At 37.9% G+C, this 16,134-nt stretch overlaps 1 protein-coding gene across 2 annotated transcripts in view; it reads left to right on the forward strand.

Annotated features, from left to right (window-relative positions):
• The first annotated feature begins 262 nt into the window (after positions 1 to 262).
• The window catches only part of atp13a5 (ATPase type 13A5), a 56,815-nt gene continuing 40,943 nt past the window's right edge, over positions 263 to 16,134 (forward strand). The window contains exons 1-5 of one of the 2 annotated variants that reach the window (XM_012963382.3): positions 263 to 397; positions 5,854 to 6,004; positions 11,852 to 12,025; positions 13,336 to 13,482; positions 15,511 to 15,581. In XM_012963382.3, the coding sequence (XP_012818836.2) occupies positions 5,942 to 6,004; positions 11,852 to 12,025; positions 13,336 to 13,482; positions 15,511 to 15,581 (455 nt within the window). In that variant the 5' untranslated portion in view covers positions 263 to 397; positions 5,854 to 5,941. Of the gene's footprint in view, positions 398 to 5,853; positions 6,005 to 11,851; positions 12,026 to 13,335; positions 13,483 to 15,510; positions 15,582 to 16,134 lie in introns of those variants that run through there. The other variant, XM_031902530.1, reaches the window with a different exon arrangement.

The following is a 16,134-nucleotide window of genomic DNA, read 5'->3' on the forward strand; positions in this document are numbered from 1 at the left end:
GCTTATCCTCTGCACAAGCTGCTGTCAGGCACAAAGGAACCTGCACTTATTGTCTGCCGTAAGAATAGGGCTCTGTATCTAATTGGCTTAGTTGTTTACAGATTGGGTTATTTTGCCTTTCATTTATTCATGCATGCAAGTTTGACCAACTTTACACTGACTGGATATGGCCCCACCCCACCTGCCCCCATTAGAAGGACCCTCCCCAAAGCTATAAAAGAAAAATCTCACCCCCTATCTGGCATCTTTTTGACCTTCAGCATGTTCCTGTTTTAGCCTTAGGAAAGCCAGCCATCAAATCATCCTAGGACTGGAGTTTTAGGCCTTGGGATCTATTATCCCCTGAGCACATTACCTCATTTGTATGGAGTCCTCAATGTTTCATCTTCTGGATCAGGTAAGGCACTGTGGTGCTATGGTTGATATCACTTGTTTGTCTTTAATCCTTATGCATTCTGCCCTGCTGACAGTGTGTCAGTCACCTCCATCTGTGTTCCTTACTGGCCCCCAGTGCATCCGGCGACATGTGTGTATGTAGCTCCTACACATAAAGGTGGGAGTGTCTATGCTTTTATCTGGTAATGGAATTCCTTGTGGAATTGGTATATGATTATGGAATATCCTTATATTTTACAATAAGGGGTATGTTATTTATATAAATAGGGCTTTGTGAAGTCATCAGTCATAATCAGTGTTTAGTGATATAATTTCTGTCACATGACTCGAAAACTAAACTTTACAGCTCTCTAAGCTGTTAACAGTCAGTAACCAATCAGTGACTTGATGGGGGGCCATATGGGACATACCTATTCAGTTAGTTTGCATTTAAATCTGACCTGTATGCTCACAAACTAACTCAACAGTTATGTCCCATATGCCCCCCCCTAAAGTCACTGACTAAGAGGTTAGAGAGCTGAAAGCAGGAAGTAGAGTTCTGGCTATTATGTTAGACATCTGCCCACTCCAGCCTTTATAGATTACATTTTTGCCTAACTAACTATATTGCAAATATTTTCTATTTTGCGCAGTGTATCTATTTTACCCACTTCCATTTGTACACTGAACTGTTCCTTTAACCAAGTAGCTCACATACACAGCTTGTTTTTTGCACAAGTCATACTGTTCAATTGCAGCACATGTATAACTCACATATACAGCTTGGTGATATATTACTCATATGCAGTTTAATGATCACTACAGTTACTACAGTATGAAATTCATACAGTCACATGTGTAATCCATGAATTCAATAAAGTTGCTTAAAACAAACAAGACACAGGGCCTCTGGATCAGTGTAGAGTATTATATATAAATATATAGATGTATGTTCATAGGGTGGCACTCTGCTTCCAAATTTACTTCCCAGGTTCATGATACAGTAGGCATAGACTACAGCTGTAGGCACTTACAGAATACACAACCTTTTTGATTAAAAATTCCTAGTGTTGCTTTTTGTGAAGTAATATATATATATTTATATATATATATACTGTATATATATATATATATATATATAGAGAGAGAGAGAGAGAGAGAGAGAGAGAGAGAGAGAAATAGCTCCTCAATACTGCCTTATGCATTCCAAAACATCGACAGTAAAGGTGGCCATACACATTAATATTCTCTCGATGGAAGAGGTTGTCAAACGAGGGGATCTTCTCTTGATATGCCACCCTAAGGCGGGCAATATCCGGCTAACTTGATCATTTGGCCCTAGGACCAAAATGACGAGTATAGGAGCCATCAGACTGAGGACCACATGAATGAGCCAATGCAATCCCAGATCCAATGGGAAGATCAAACTTGCCCAATTGACACCTGGCCAGAAATTGATGGTTGGTGGGCCCCATACACAGGCAGATAAGCTGGCAAATCGATCTGAAGGACTCAAATCGGTCCTTGTATGACCACCTTATGGGTCGCTGACACTTTGGGCCTTCAACAAAACCTATTGAGCCAAGCCAATGACAATGTTTTAAGCTGAGGAAGAGAAATGACTCCTGTAAAAAAAAACTTTTTTTTTTTTTAAATTTTGAAAAAGAAACACAGTTGAAAAAGTTCCCATTGACTTCTATATGACCTTGACAGCATTTAGATGGCACATTTTTACTTTCGGATTTGTCGCACTTTTGACCCATAAATGGTGCAAAAAATCGAAAATGTTTATAAATGCATTACTGAAAGTTTCTTAGAATTGCATTGTCTGTCATTATGCATAAAATGTAGGTGGTGGACTAGGAGTGTTTCCTGCATTACTGTCTAAAGGGGGAGGCCAGAAGCATTCAGTTCAGGTTCCTCCATGTATCCCCTGCATCTCTGGTTGGCATGGAATTAATCAGATTGGAACATTGAAGCACAGAACATAATAAGAACCCCCATACTCACACATGGGTTTAAGATCCATCCCATCTCAATATTATTAAATGAAGACTGAAAGTTTCTAACACAATGACCATTGTGTTAGCTTACAGCTGCTGAATGTTCAAATTGGCTAAATCAAACAGCAAGTGCACGCAACAGAGATAGAAACCATTGCAGGAATAGAGGGCAGGGCCGGTCTTACCAACTGTGGGGCCCAATTGGGGCAACTTTGGAGTGGCCTCCCAGATTTAAAGAGCCAGTAACATAAAAGTGTTTTTACATAATTCAAAACATTTTAGGGCTTTATATTCTTGCATTGCTCTAATATCACTGTAAAAAGTAGAATTATTGCATAAACTTGTAGTAAAATCATATTACCCCCATATGTAATAGTCCATTAACCTAGACTTGCCAGTATGATCACTGCAAAAATGTCCAATGAGCACTTCACATTTAAATAAAATTTTAGTATGATGTACAGAGTACTATTATGAGACAATTTGCAATTAGTCTTGATTCGTTTATTTGCGTTTCTGCAGTTTGGAATTTAAGCAGCTGTCTGGTTGCTAGGATCCAGTTTAACCTAGCAACCATGCAGTGGTTTGAATGAGAGACTGGGATCTGAGACTAAATAGAAAGATAAGTAATAAAAAGGAAACAACAACAATTTATGAATTGTAATGGTCAGTGACCCCAATTTAAAAGCTGGAACTATAAAAAAATGAAGACCAGTTGAAAAGTTGCTAAGAATATGCCATTCTATAACATATTAAAAGTTAACCTGAAGGTAAACCACCCCTCTAACCCCAGACTTGCCTGTAAAATCACTGCACTCAGTTAACCACAGTAAAAATACTGCATAATGGATTTATAAAAACTAAAAAAAGAAGAACAATATAAGGCAAGCCAAGGCCCAAGATAAAAGCATAAGGCATAAAATAAGGCACACACAATTTAATAAAATAAAAACTTTGATTAATTTAGTGCACAATAGTTAATAAGTGGGGATGGGAGAACTAGACCAGAAATTATGATTCCCAATCCCAATTATGATGATATCATCATCAAACAATAAAAAAAAAAACATACACTGATGACTGACTTACTACTCACCCATGGCTCTGAGCCATGATTGAGTAGTAAGTCAGTTATCAGTGTATGTTATGAATGATCTATGGAAAACACAGCAGGTCAGACAGACAGGGGCGAGGAGCTAGTCACTAACTGTGACCCTCACTCCCTGACTTACTACTTGAAGAATGTGGAGTGGTATAAGGACTGTGGAGGCCTGGAGGGAGGTGTAGTACATGGTGCAAGGCGACTGGACAGAGGAGCAAACAGGCCAGGCAAGAGCCAAATTTCAAATTCCAAATGGGCTGGTGGTGGTGCGGTGCGGGTGAGGCCAGGGACAACAGTTTAAAGGCGCACAGAGGCAGCGGGCAGACAGTTCCGCATAGCGTCAGCCTTCATGCCTCGTCCTCCACATTGTGTGCGCAGTGCAGGGTTGCCAGATTTATTTTTCCAAACCAGCCAAAGTCCAAAGTTCTAAAACCAGCCCAAAATTAGTGAAAAGCCACTTTGAAAGCAGGGAAAACCTGCCTTTTTAAAGTGTATAATCACTACCCATGCCCTGTGCCCCCTCTACTGTTACTGGGATGAGTGATAATTCCCTGCCTTCTGTGCCCAGTCCAGCTGGGAAGTCACTACAGAAATGGATTCAAAATGTTGCATTAACCCCAGACATGATATACATATGGGTGAGTTGAACTACAACTATCAGAAACCCCAAGATATCCTGAGAGTTATAGCTTAAGGATCAAGTGCAGAAAGTAACAAATGGTACAATATATGGTACAATCTCATACCATATAGAGCAGGGAGCAGGTTGTAGAGCAGACAGTTTCAGCCTGAATAGAATAGCAATGGGAGCCTCTGTCTGTACTGTCCAATTGCATGCTGGGTATTGTAGGCTTATTGTTAGAGACAAACTACATTACCCATCACGCAGTGGGACAGGCATGTCAGGTTTACCAGGGGAAAAAACTGGCTAGTTTCCAAACTACAAACCCGCCAAGGCTCCAAAAAATAGCCCAAATCTGTACCTTGGCGGGTTTGTAACCGCCAACCTGGCAACCCTGGCACAGTGGCAGCGAGAGATTAATGTATATAACCACTCGGACCGCTCCATATGCAAAAATTAAAGGGGGTGGCCAGGATGGTTCTGTTGGATCAAGAAAACGGGTTCCAGGGTGTGGGGCCCCCATTGGTGCGGGACCCAATTGCGCCAAATCAGCCTAGGGCTGGCACTGATAGAGGGAACTGAATTATATCTGATATCTGATTACACACAGGATGCCATTAAGCAGCAGCATAAACATCATCATTATAGAGTTCTCCCTGGTAATCTGATTTTATAAGAAAGAAAGTGAATCATACCGCTAAATCCCAGTAAATATCCATTAATCCCTATTATATTGTGTAATATTCCAAAGATACCAGAGGCGTTTATTTCTTACCTAAGATGAAAACATCTACAGTGTACCTATTACTTTTAACATATGGACACTGTTGCAGCTATTGGCAATTTATGCAGCTAGTGCCTTACAAAGAGTAATAAAACACCTAAAATCACATATTAAAGATATTCTACATTCCTCAGAATTGTGCTGCAATTAGCAGAATAGAAAGGTTGAAGTATAGGCCAATCCTAACTTTGTAAAAATTTGACGTAAGGTGATATTTCCTTTGAAAACTGCATGCACTGTAATGGGGGTTATACATTGACATGTAGTGATTCACTCGTTAACAGAAAAAACTGTGGTTTTCTTGTGATAATATGATTGTTGTTAATTATATTACCATGGGGGCTACATTTCATAAGACAGATCAAAATTCAACATAAGTCAGCAAATGTACCTTGTATTTATTGTTACACTTTGTATTTATTATTTTAATAACCCCCCCTGTTGTATTAATGTATTTTACTGTACAGCTCTGCCTACATAAGTAGTACTTTATAAATAAAGATATACATACATACATTTTATACCTTAAGTAAGTAAGTATAAGTAAGGCCCTAAGTGAATTAGACATGAGAAGTATTTCATATTTATTTAACATTTTCTGCTCATAAAAACTTGGTTTTCATTTACGAAACAAACGAGAGACAATATATTTACATTTAAAACTTCCCTCAGAAAAAAGGGGGCGGAGTAAGGGTATTGGTATTATGGATTTAAATGTTGCTGTATATTTTATGGTGATTATATTGCAGAACAATATGAATGCACAGTATTTGTATAGTCAGTCCTATTGTTAATTATTTCCACCTGCATATTTTTGGCAGCTGTATTTGGTATGTAGCCAACTGCTACAGGTAGTCAGAAAAGCCATTATGCAATGTGTCTCTCCCTTATAATGATCTAACACATGCCGGAAGATGCTTAATGCTAATAATAAAAGGCGTGTTGCTGGGATGTTCTCTATAAACAGACCAACACAAGAAGATAAAACCACCGGCTCTCAAAGTGAAGCTACTAAAGATCAATACTTCTGATATCTCGTCTGCCTGATCTGTCTCATGGGGGAAACAAATCAAGATGGCTACAGGGCACTGCTCAATGAAGGAATGGAAAATGAAATGGTAATAGTATAACTTTCACTCTCTATCTGCCTCTTAATGTCTTAATACTACGCAAGCTGAAGCTTATGTTGTTCTAATTAAAGCAGTGTAAGAAAAGTTAATGGCTGGAGGTTTTAGGGATATTACTTGAAATAAAGTATTTAGGTATACACAAACTTTTTACATTTTTTAACTTTCATTTTTTTAGTTTACATTTTATTGACATATTTAGACTTACTGGAAGATGAGTAATGCAACAGTAAGGCAGCAGTGCATTTAATAACAGTACAAAATTATTATTGTGTTTAAGTTAGAAGAGAAAAGAAAATTGTTAAAAAAATCTGATCACTCTATACCAGATTCTGTTACCATGGTGTATAATGTGGATTACCATGGTATAATGGTACAATGATTATCCCCCTTTAGCATATTCCTATACTGCAATAAAAATTATACTGTAAAAAGCTGAAGAACACAGACAGGGCTTACACTTTAATGTCAAAATAGAAAGTGGCGGTGCTCTATAATCAGCATACCAGAGTATGTAAACAATCAGTGATGCTAGTAGACAATTTTAATCTTATTTTACAATTCTCCATATTGATGTACTCTGTGATAAATATCAGCCACCCTTATGTTCTCTTATTTCTGGTCTCTTGCTCTATCTACTATTCTTATATTTTCTGGTTTGCTCTCTTGCTGTTAGTTTATAATTCATGTTTATTCCCCTATTCTTATACCTCTCTTCTCACCAAAGTCTCCACCTAATTCACCTTCTTTCTTGCTTTTTAGTGCAAGGTCAACTGATGTAGATCTACTCTCTCTCAAACCAAAACTTACTTCCCAGCCTCATTTATTTTACAGGGAAGTATGTATGCTAAATCAGTGCTTCTGATTTTTTGGCTAGTTTATTTTACAATTATGTCAGAGGAAGGATTCTATAGCATCCATGAGCAGGCTGAGAGATACATCTCAGGACCACAACCGGCCTCTGGGGCCTCCAGCTAGATAGCATAAGACTAAATGCTTGTGAATAAAATGACTCATATACTATGGGTACAAGAGCAAGTTGTGCCCCATAGAGCTCATGCACTAAGAACTTGCCCCTGCACCCATGGCAAATCCAAGATGTCCTTTGTCCTGTGAAAGACAGGTGTCCCTGGCACCTTTTGTTTCCTGGACTCCTGCCCTGAATAATGTACAAAGTGGTAGTTGCCAGGGAGCACCCACATCCTGTCCATATGTGGCCCCTGTAATATATAGCACCAGCAGGTTAACCAGTTACCATAGGTACCATGTGATGCACTGCATATATTAATGAACAACATTTAGTGGTCTGAGGGGACATACTGCAAAATTGCAATGCCGAAAATACAGTGCCAATTGCATTTCTTAGGTAGATAGTGCCCAGAACTTCTGTTGTTAAACCACTAGCTAAGTTATGTTTTACTTTCAAAGTGGACCAACATAAAGGGAACAAACTCCAAAAGAATACAACCACAGCAAATTTCCAGCACATGCGTGAGTTATTCTTCAAAGGGGTGCACACAACATGATATGTTCGCCTCCACATACCTTCTATATCCAGTTTCCCAAGGACTACAGCACTCCCTTTCCGTAATCGTTAAACCACCTTTATTTCACATAAGACACAAATACAGCTGTATTTGTGCCATTTGTGAAATAAAGGTGGTTTTACAATTACGTAAAGTAGGTGTTGCAATCCTTAGGAAACTTTACCCAAAGAAAGATTCTCAGACACTGAGTGCATTATACTCTGAGATTATTATAGAAAACAAAACAAAATAATAAGGCACTTGCTTGTATTCAGACTCCAAAGCATAATAACAATAACAGATGGAGACAACTATCATTTCAATAGCATCTGGCCATCTTCTCCCACAGAGAGGTTGCAGGATCCTTAATAGGCAACACACATGTTCAAAGAATAGAGAGTATAAGTTTTTAAAATAACCTATGTGCATTAGCAAGGTCAACAAAAGACAGCTCTTAGGGCATAATGTTATAAATGAGGGGTCATTTACCCATAAGTGTGGGTGCCCTAAATGGTTGCAATGGAGATCATATTTTGAATAATTGAATTCAATAAATGTGCATTTTTATGTTAAAAACAACATTGCATATGTGAATTGGTCATAGGACTTTTTTAAGACCTGTTTAAAGTTGGCCTTTTTAGTTGTTTTTGTAAAATCACTTTTCCTGTACTGAGAACATTGGTTCAAAATATAAAAAAATGCATTGTTTTCCTCTGGTTGATGAATCTCTAAATAACTCTTTGGGGCACATTTACTAACCCACGAACGGGTCGAAATGAGTCCGATTGCGTTTTTTTCGTAATGATCGGTATTTTGCGATTTTTTTCGGCGTCTTTACGAATTTTTCGTTACCAATACGATTTTTGCGTAAAAACGCGAGTTTTTCATAGCCATTACGAAAGTTGCGTAAAATCGCCCGATTTTTCCGTAGCGTTAAAACTTACGCGAAAAGTTGCGCCTTTTTCGTAGCGTTAAAACTTAAAAGGTGCGAAGTTTCGCGTAAGTTTTAACGCTACGAAAAAAGCGCAACTTTTTGCGCAAGTTTTAACGCTACGGAAAAATCGCCAGATTTTACGCAACTTTCGTAATGGCTATGAAAAACTCGCGTTTTTACGCAAAAATCGTATTGGTAACGAAAAATTCGTAAAGACGCCGAAAAAATCGCAAAAAATACGAAAAAGTCGCAAAATGTTCGTTTTCAATTCAGAACTTTTCCAATTCGGGTCGGATTCGTTGGTTAGTAAATCAGCCCCTTAGTGTTCACAAAACGTAATAACTTATCATGAATAAGCATAATAGGAAATATGAAAAACTGTTACACACCTTTATCTTCATCCTGTACCTTGGACAGGATTCTTTGAATATTTACAATATATTACTCATTTCTTTGTAGAAAGAAGGTTGTAGCCTTATTCTACAAAACTGTCAGTGCTCACATTACCTCTATTGCTAGCTAGATGATGTGAAAAGATTTAGTTGTATTCTAGAAAACTGTAGTAAAGGGGCTGCACTGGTTGCATTTATTAGAAATGACCCTTATGTATCCATATCAATTAATCTGGTAATTTAAAACAGAAGTCATAAAGAATGTAATGAATGAATGCAGCCTAAAGTGCTGATACTAATGTGCTGAGGCCACTTGGACTTGTCAAAACTAGTTTAGTGAATTGATATGGTTAACCCTTAAAAAAACAAACAAAAGGCTTAGAAAAATGATTTTATGGCGAATAAATAGGTTTATAAATGATGATATCAAATATATAATCTGTTGAGTACAATAAGGCAACATATTATCAAATTCATCTTTGCAACTTTTATCATTATAAGTAGCATTGGCAACTGGAATATAAAGACTGATTACATTACATCATGGTCTAGAGACAGGGTTCTGTTTTGTATGAAAACCCTTAAAGTATGGGCACATACTTACATTAATGCCACCGGTTTGGGCAAGTAAAAAATTCACTCAAATCTTTTGAGGGTCATTTAGTCAAAAGTGTGCACTTTTGGTACATTCCTTCTCCCATTCTACCATAAATTGGATAGGAGAAGGGAGTAGTGATGGGCAAAATAATTGGGCAAGCATGGATTCACAGTGAATTTCTGCGTTTTGCCCTTGGCAGGTTGTTTCACGAAATCGTCAGCAAAATTTGCAAATCTTTTGAAAGATTCTCAAATTATTCAGCGAAGCAGGACAGATTCACTCATCACTAGAAGTAAGAATTAATCCACAACCCCACACCATTGCATTAGAAGGATTCATTGGAATTCATTAGGATTCATTTTGGAATAACCCCATCCCACCATAAACATTGTGAGGGTGTGACTCCCATGGTTAAAAGCAGGTTTGACAGACCCAAGCAGATCTTCCCTGTTGCACTTGAGTTATGCAAGGAGTTTAATAGGCCTCACTCAACTAGCATCATTTCTTTGTAAAAACTATAAATTCTTTACCAATGATGCCATGTGTTTAGGCAAGTAAAAGATTCACAAAAATATTTTTTGGATGATTTAATCATAAATATAAAAGTATGCATTAAGTACATTAATTCTCCTTATTTACCATATATTGGATAGGAGAAGGAAGCGTTAAGGCACAACCCCACACCGCTACATTAGAAGGATTCCTTGAGACCAATGTTTATATTTTGCAATAACCCCACCATAAGCATTGTAAGGGAATCTGTGTCAGGGGTTTGAGTGCTATGGTTAGAAACAGGTTTGACAGACCCAAACAGATCTTTTTTATATCTTCTTTCTTTTCATCTTCTTGAGTTGCACAATGAGTTTAATAGGTCTCATTCAACTAGCATCATTTTTTTGTTCATGCTTTATATAAAAAAACATTCTTTACAGATGACAGATTATCACACAGGTAGAAAGCAAATTTGATTCTACTTTTAATGTTACTTTTGTTATCAGATTCTGCATTTGCACAAATCATTGCCATCTAGCCCATAATGGGGGAAATTCTGTGGCAATTTTAAATAGTTTGTGCTATATCCATAAGACAGATGATATTCTTCTAAATATAGAAAACCTTCTGTTTTATGGGTAATCTGCCAGAAAAATACCAAATCTGTTACAGAATGTCCTATAAACAACTACTATATGATTATTGCTCTGGTTAATAACCTTAAAGCCAGAAATGGCACCGCACCCAGTTAATATTCAAATTACTTTCAGTTTACTGACAGAACAAAAGCAGATAAAGTGATGGAAGAAAGATTCAATGAAATTACTGGCTTTATGCAAGAGACATTCATTGGAGCAATTAGATGGTAGATTTACACTAATTTGCAATACCTAGCCTTTCTGCAATAGCATGTTTTATTTAATCTTTTCTCCAGGTGAAATTTCTCCAGTTTCACCAATTTATTAAGACCACTAGACTGAAATTTTCACCAAGAAAAAAGTCTCCGGGTTCAGGCTGGCAAGCTGCCATTGAAAGACAGAGCAGCAACTTTTGCATTACAAATGAAATTTCTCCCAAACGTATATTCCATATATATAAAAAACAAACAAATGGTCAGCTTTATGTATTTTATGCCTAAGTGTGCACTAAAGCCTAGACTAAATTAATAGCATAAGCTCACACTGTTTAAATAAGTTAACAATTATTGGCTGTTATTTGTTTACATATTGTGGTGTGATACCATCAATTTAGTCTGTAATTAAGCAAAATACATAAGGCTGACCTTCTGGGGGGGGGGGGGGGGGTTGGGGATGTTTTTTTCTGTGAATACATTTTTCTGAATCTGCATATCTACATCTCAGCTTTATTCTTGCCTTTTTGTCTGCTTAATGGTCTGGGACTTGTGCACCTTTATAAATTGACATCTTACATTGGTTCACTTGTATTTTAGTGTTATATTTGATGTTATTAGAATTATTATTGTAAATATAGAGGTCACCATGAGATTCTGCCTTTACACTTGACTTATTCTTCTTTCCTTATTTTTACTAGGAATAAAACATTATTTCTAATAACTGAAGGGCACTATAATTGTTATTTTGGAATGTCTTTCATCATAATCTTACCATTTTGATATTAGAACCAACAAGTTCAGAACTTACCCCAAGCTATTAGAAGCCAACTGAGTGAAACAATAAGAGAGGTTATTGCATTTATTGGGGATTTTGTGAGAAAATGAGAGGATATTGCATTTGTTGGGGATTTTAGAAGAGTTGGACATTCCAACAAATGCCATTAACTTATAATATATAAAGGGCATTGTAATGGTGATATAAAACATTACCACAAAGACAGATATTTCTATATAATCTAACAAGCATGTATGCTGTCCCATAGGAAATATTTGGATACAGGACGATTCTATGGCGCAAGGGACTTTGCATTATGGGATATATCTTTTCCTTTGGATTACTATGGCTTCTATTTTACTGGAAGCCAGAATGGGAGGTCTGGGCATATTGTGAACCCTGCTTGCTGGAAAATGCGAATGTTTTTTTGCTCAGGTCAACGGTAAGCAACAAGTGTAAGAATATTTTAGAGTCGTCTATAAGCATGCTATCATCATTTAAAAATCTGTAATAGCTACCTAAGTTTTATAAATAACACTTTTAGAAGCTAATGTATGGAATCCCATACTAACCAATCAAGTAACATTTACTGGCCCTTTGCTTGAAAGCAAACATCTAATTAGTTGCAAGACTGGGGGCAAACATTGCAGCATTACATTATTATTGCCAGTTTACAAAATAGGGGGCTAGTGCAAAGCCCCCCTTTGTCAGGCATTAGGTGCCCTTGGCCCCACTAGCCCTGCTCCTAACAGTTGTCAGTATTCCCTTATCCACCTGTCAGTACTTTCCATAATGATATATGGCAAATATGCTGCTGGGCACAAAAGCAAGCATTTCTGAACTATGGTGCATGTGTCAGCACCATGCCTAGGGCATACTAGGGGGCCCATTTACTTACTCACGAACGGGCCGAATGCGTCCGATTGCGTTTTTTTCGTAATGATCGGTATTTTGCGATTTTTCGTATAATTGTCGGGACTTTTTCGTTGCCATTCCGAATGTTGCGCAAAATCTGGAGATTTTTTTGTAGCGTTAATACTTGCGCGAAAAGTCGCGACTTTTTTGCAGCTTTCGCGCCGAGTACGAAAGATTCAGATTCATTCACGCTTCAGTATGGTGACTTTTCTTGGGCCAGGTTGGAGCTGCAGGGTGCCATTGAGTCCTATGGGAGGCTTCCAAAATCATGCTAAGTCTGAAAGTTTCGCCCGCCGCTTACGAGCGCATCGTAATGGCTACGAAAAACTCGCGTTTTTTCGCGCAAATCGTATTGTAACGAAAAAGTCGCAACAATTTCCGCAAAGTTGTAAAGGCGCCGAAAATTCGCAAAAAATACGAAGAAGTCGCAAAATGTTCGTTTTCCAATCGGAATTTTCCCAATTCGGATTCCAATTCGTGTCTTAGTAAATGTGCCCCTGGGTGTTTATACTAATGCTGTAATCAGGAGGAAAACAATGACAGTGCAAACTTAATATAAGATTTTATACTCATATAACTGAATACTATGGGGATAGAGTTAGAGCCATATTAAGGCTAAGGTATGTATTTTAAACGATGTAAGTGAAATATTTTTTTACAAACTGCTGATTATCATGCTCACTAGAGCTCTTAGTTCACCAGATATGTCTAGCGTGCCCCATAGGAACATTGCCGTTTATCAGTCTGGAGGAATTTGTTAAATGTACCTGGCACCCTGCATGCAGATGTAATGTTTGTTTGCTTGTTTTATGGTCTAATGTTTCCTTTTACCAATAGGATGAATTTAAGCATTGCTCCAAAAAGAATCTTTTATGGACTCACCTTTCTAAACAAGATTCAGTGCTGCTTCAAACATCAGACAAGCTCAGCACTAAAGATGAATATTCCATCATCAATAAAGCAATCATGATGCCTGAACATAAAGTATTTATCGTTCTTCAACTATATGTGGTATATTATATATGTAAATATTGTGGTGATTATGATTAGGAAACATTATTTCTTATTCCTTTTTCACCTGATCAAGTGATCAGACGCAGCCCTGAATTTGACAGCTGGAGTGCACTGTATTGGCCCTCTGATATAATTTGTCATTGATCAAAGTAATATAGGTGGGTGGGGGGGACACATTTTCTGTCTGGTGGGGGCCACGAAACTCTAGCCACTTTTGAGACTTACAGTATAAGGCCCCATTTACAATGAGATAGATACAAGTGCTGGCGTGTTAAGTAAGGGTGCCTTTATGTTAATTTGCTCCTATTCAAGGGGAAGTGCAAATTGTGCTCTGCACACTGCAATGGTTGCGGTCCAAAGTAACCTGGAACTTAAGCCTCTACTGTGCCTTACACCCACAGATACCCTTTCTGGTATGTTAGTAATGGGCATTTATTTACCTGTATCCAAATAAATTTTGCATCTAGCCAAAGAGCAGTGCAAAATGTGCTGTGCCCCTTGTGCTGGTTACACTTTTGTTGGCACATGCGGCACAACATGCAGGGCACAGAGCAATGGAGCTCTGTATTTAACCCTTGCCTTCAGCAGGCCCTAATTACAAGGCTCCCAATGTGCCTTATGCCCATAGGTTCTCTATCTTTCATGTCAGTAATAACACACACATATGGATCATATGGGTTGTCAATTTGCTGTCATTTATGTGCCTCCAGTGCGCTATTCACAAACAGGCAGCTTATCATTAGTAAATGAGCTATTTCATGTAATAGTAATACCCTGCCAGCATTTTAATTTGTTTACCATTTGTCGCTGGCTATTGTGGCAAATATCCTTCTGGTAAGAGGATTAAAGTTATATAAGACAGCTGTGGGATCTGAGAAGGAAGAATACATATATTGGGGGCGCCGCTAGGCTGCCCGCATTCGGTGCCCCCATATCACCCCCCCACGCAAACATGCATGCGCAAGCACCAAACTCAAAACTCCCATATGGAGTAGTGGGGAGATGCAGCCTTTGCCTCCGGAGGGGCGGCATGACGCCCCTGTGTTTGTGCCACCCTAGGTCTGGGCCTTTGTGGCCTCGCCACAAATCCGGGCCTGTTCATGTATTTTCATTTGTTATGTATGCTGTCATATACAAATATAAATTATAAGATAATTAGTTACATAACTATAAGAATAATTGGAATCATCCTCATTATGCACACATTAAATCTGAATCATCTAGAGCTTATTCTGTGGCAATAAAGGTGTTTGTTTTGTTTGCTGATTGTTTGCATAAATTGCTTTGCTCTTATTAGCTATTTTAGGCTTTCATTGGTTTCATTATTTGAAACCAATATGGATACCATGGATACTCATAGAAATGTTGCTACGAACATATTCCAGGTCAACTTTTTGCTTTCCCTACCAGCTGGTGTAGTTAAAGCACCCAAAAGATAAAACTTTTATGCAAATGGTCATATGTAACTTAGCAATGGCCTCTGTAACTGAGGCTAGGGTGTAGGACAAGTGAAGTTGGAAATCTCTAAGGGACGGATGGTAATTTCTTACTCCTGTCCTTTAACGCACTACTCATATGATACAATAGATATAATTACCCTGACTGGGAAAATTTCCCCTAGCCATGGTTATATATTCTGAAGCGACTACTAAGACAAAATGCAATTGTTGGGCACAAAATTTGTTATGCCCAACAACCAAGCGAAGGGATCTTGGCTAATTTTCCAAAATAGTTGCAGTAAGTCACCAATGACAACAAACTAGCAATTAGTTTTGAATGGGCCACTATGATTTAGGAATCAAAAGCCAAGATCTGACTGGTTGCTTTCTGCAGTTTAGCAAATGTTAGTGAAAAAGCCCTCAGATGTTAATAAAAGATGATGCCGACTGGTTGTTTTGAGCTTCAGGGCTAGGGTAAACTTTGTCTGGGTCATTGTGAAAAAACCAAAACTGTGATTTTTACAGTAAAATTTTAATTCTGTTTGCTTTGCTTTAACAGGTGAGATATATTCGAGTTCAGAAGATAAAGTATGTCTGGTTACTTTCAGAAAAAAAGTTTCAAAAAGCTGGGTACGTAGAAAACTGATGAGAGTTAAAGACAATATTTAGAAAGGGAAACAGATTATTAGAATTATTGTTGTTTGTACTTGGAGACAACATGGCTCGTATATAGTGATGAGTGAATTTTTCGGCAGGCATGGATTTACTGCGAAATTCTGTTTTCGTCACTGGCAATTGTTTTCATGTAACTGCCACAAAAATTCGCTGCAACAAAAAATTTGCTGAGTGAGGAAAAAGGCATGGTTGCATCAAATAAGTTGCAGTCACGTCAAAAACTTTGCAGTCATGTAAAAAAATTTGCGCGGTGGAAATATTTCAGCAGATTTTTTTTGTGGTTCACAAATTTTTCAAAGAACCAAAATGGGACAGATTCACGCATCACTACTCATTTACAAAAATAACAAATACTTTGATGGGTCAGTTATCCTCCATCCAATGCTTTGCTTACTTCTTCTGCTGTTGGGTTCTACTATATTCTGTCACCCCAGCGCAATTTGCACAGTGTGCACTTTATATAATATATAACTATTCTATATTAAAAGGGGTGCTTCAGCTTTAAGTT

Source organism: Xenopus tropicalis, chromosome 5 (assembly GCF_000004195.4).
Source record: "Xenopus tropicalis strain Nigerian chromosome 5, UCB_Xtro_10.0, whole genome shotgun sequence".
Taxonomy (NCBI): Eukaryota; Metazoa; Chordata; class Amphibia; order Anura; family Pipidae; genus Xenopus; species Xenopus tropicalis.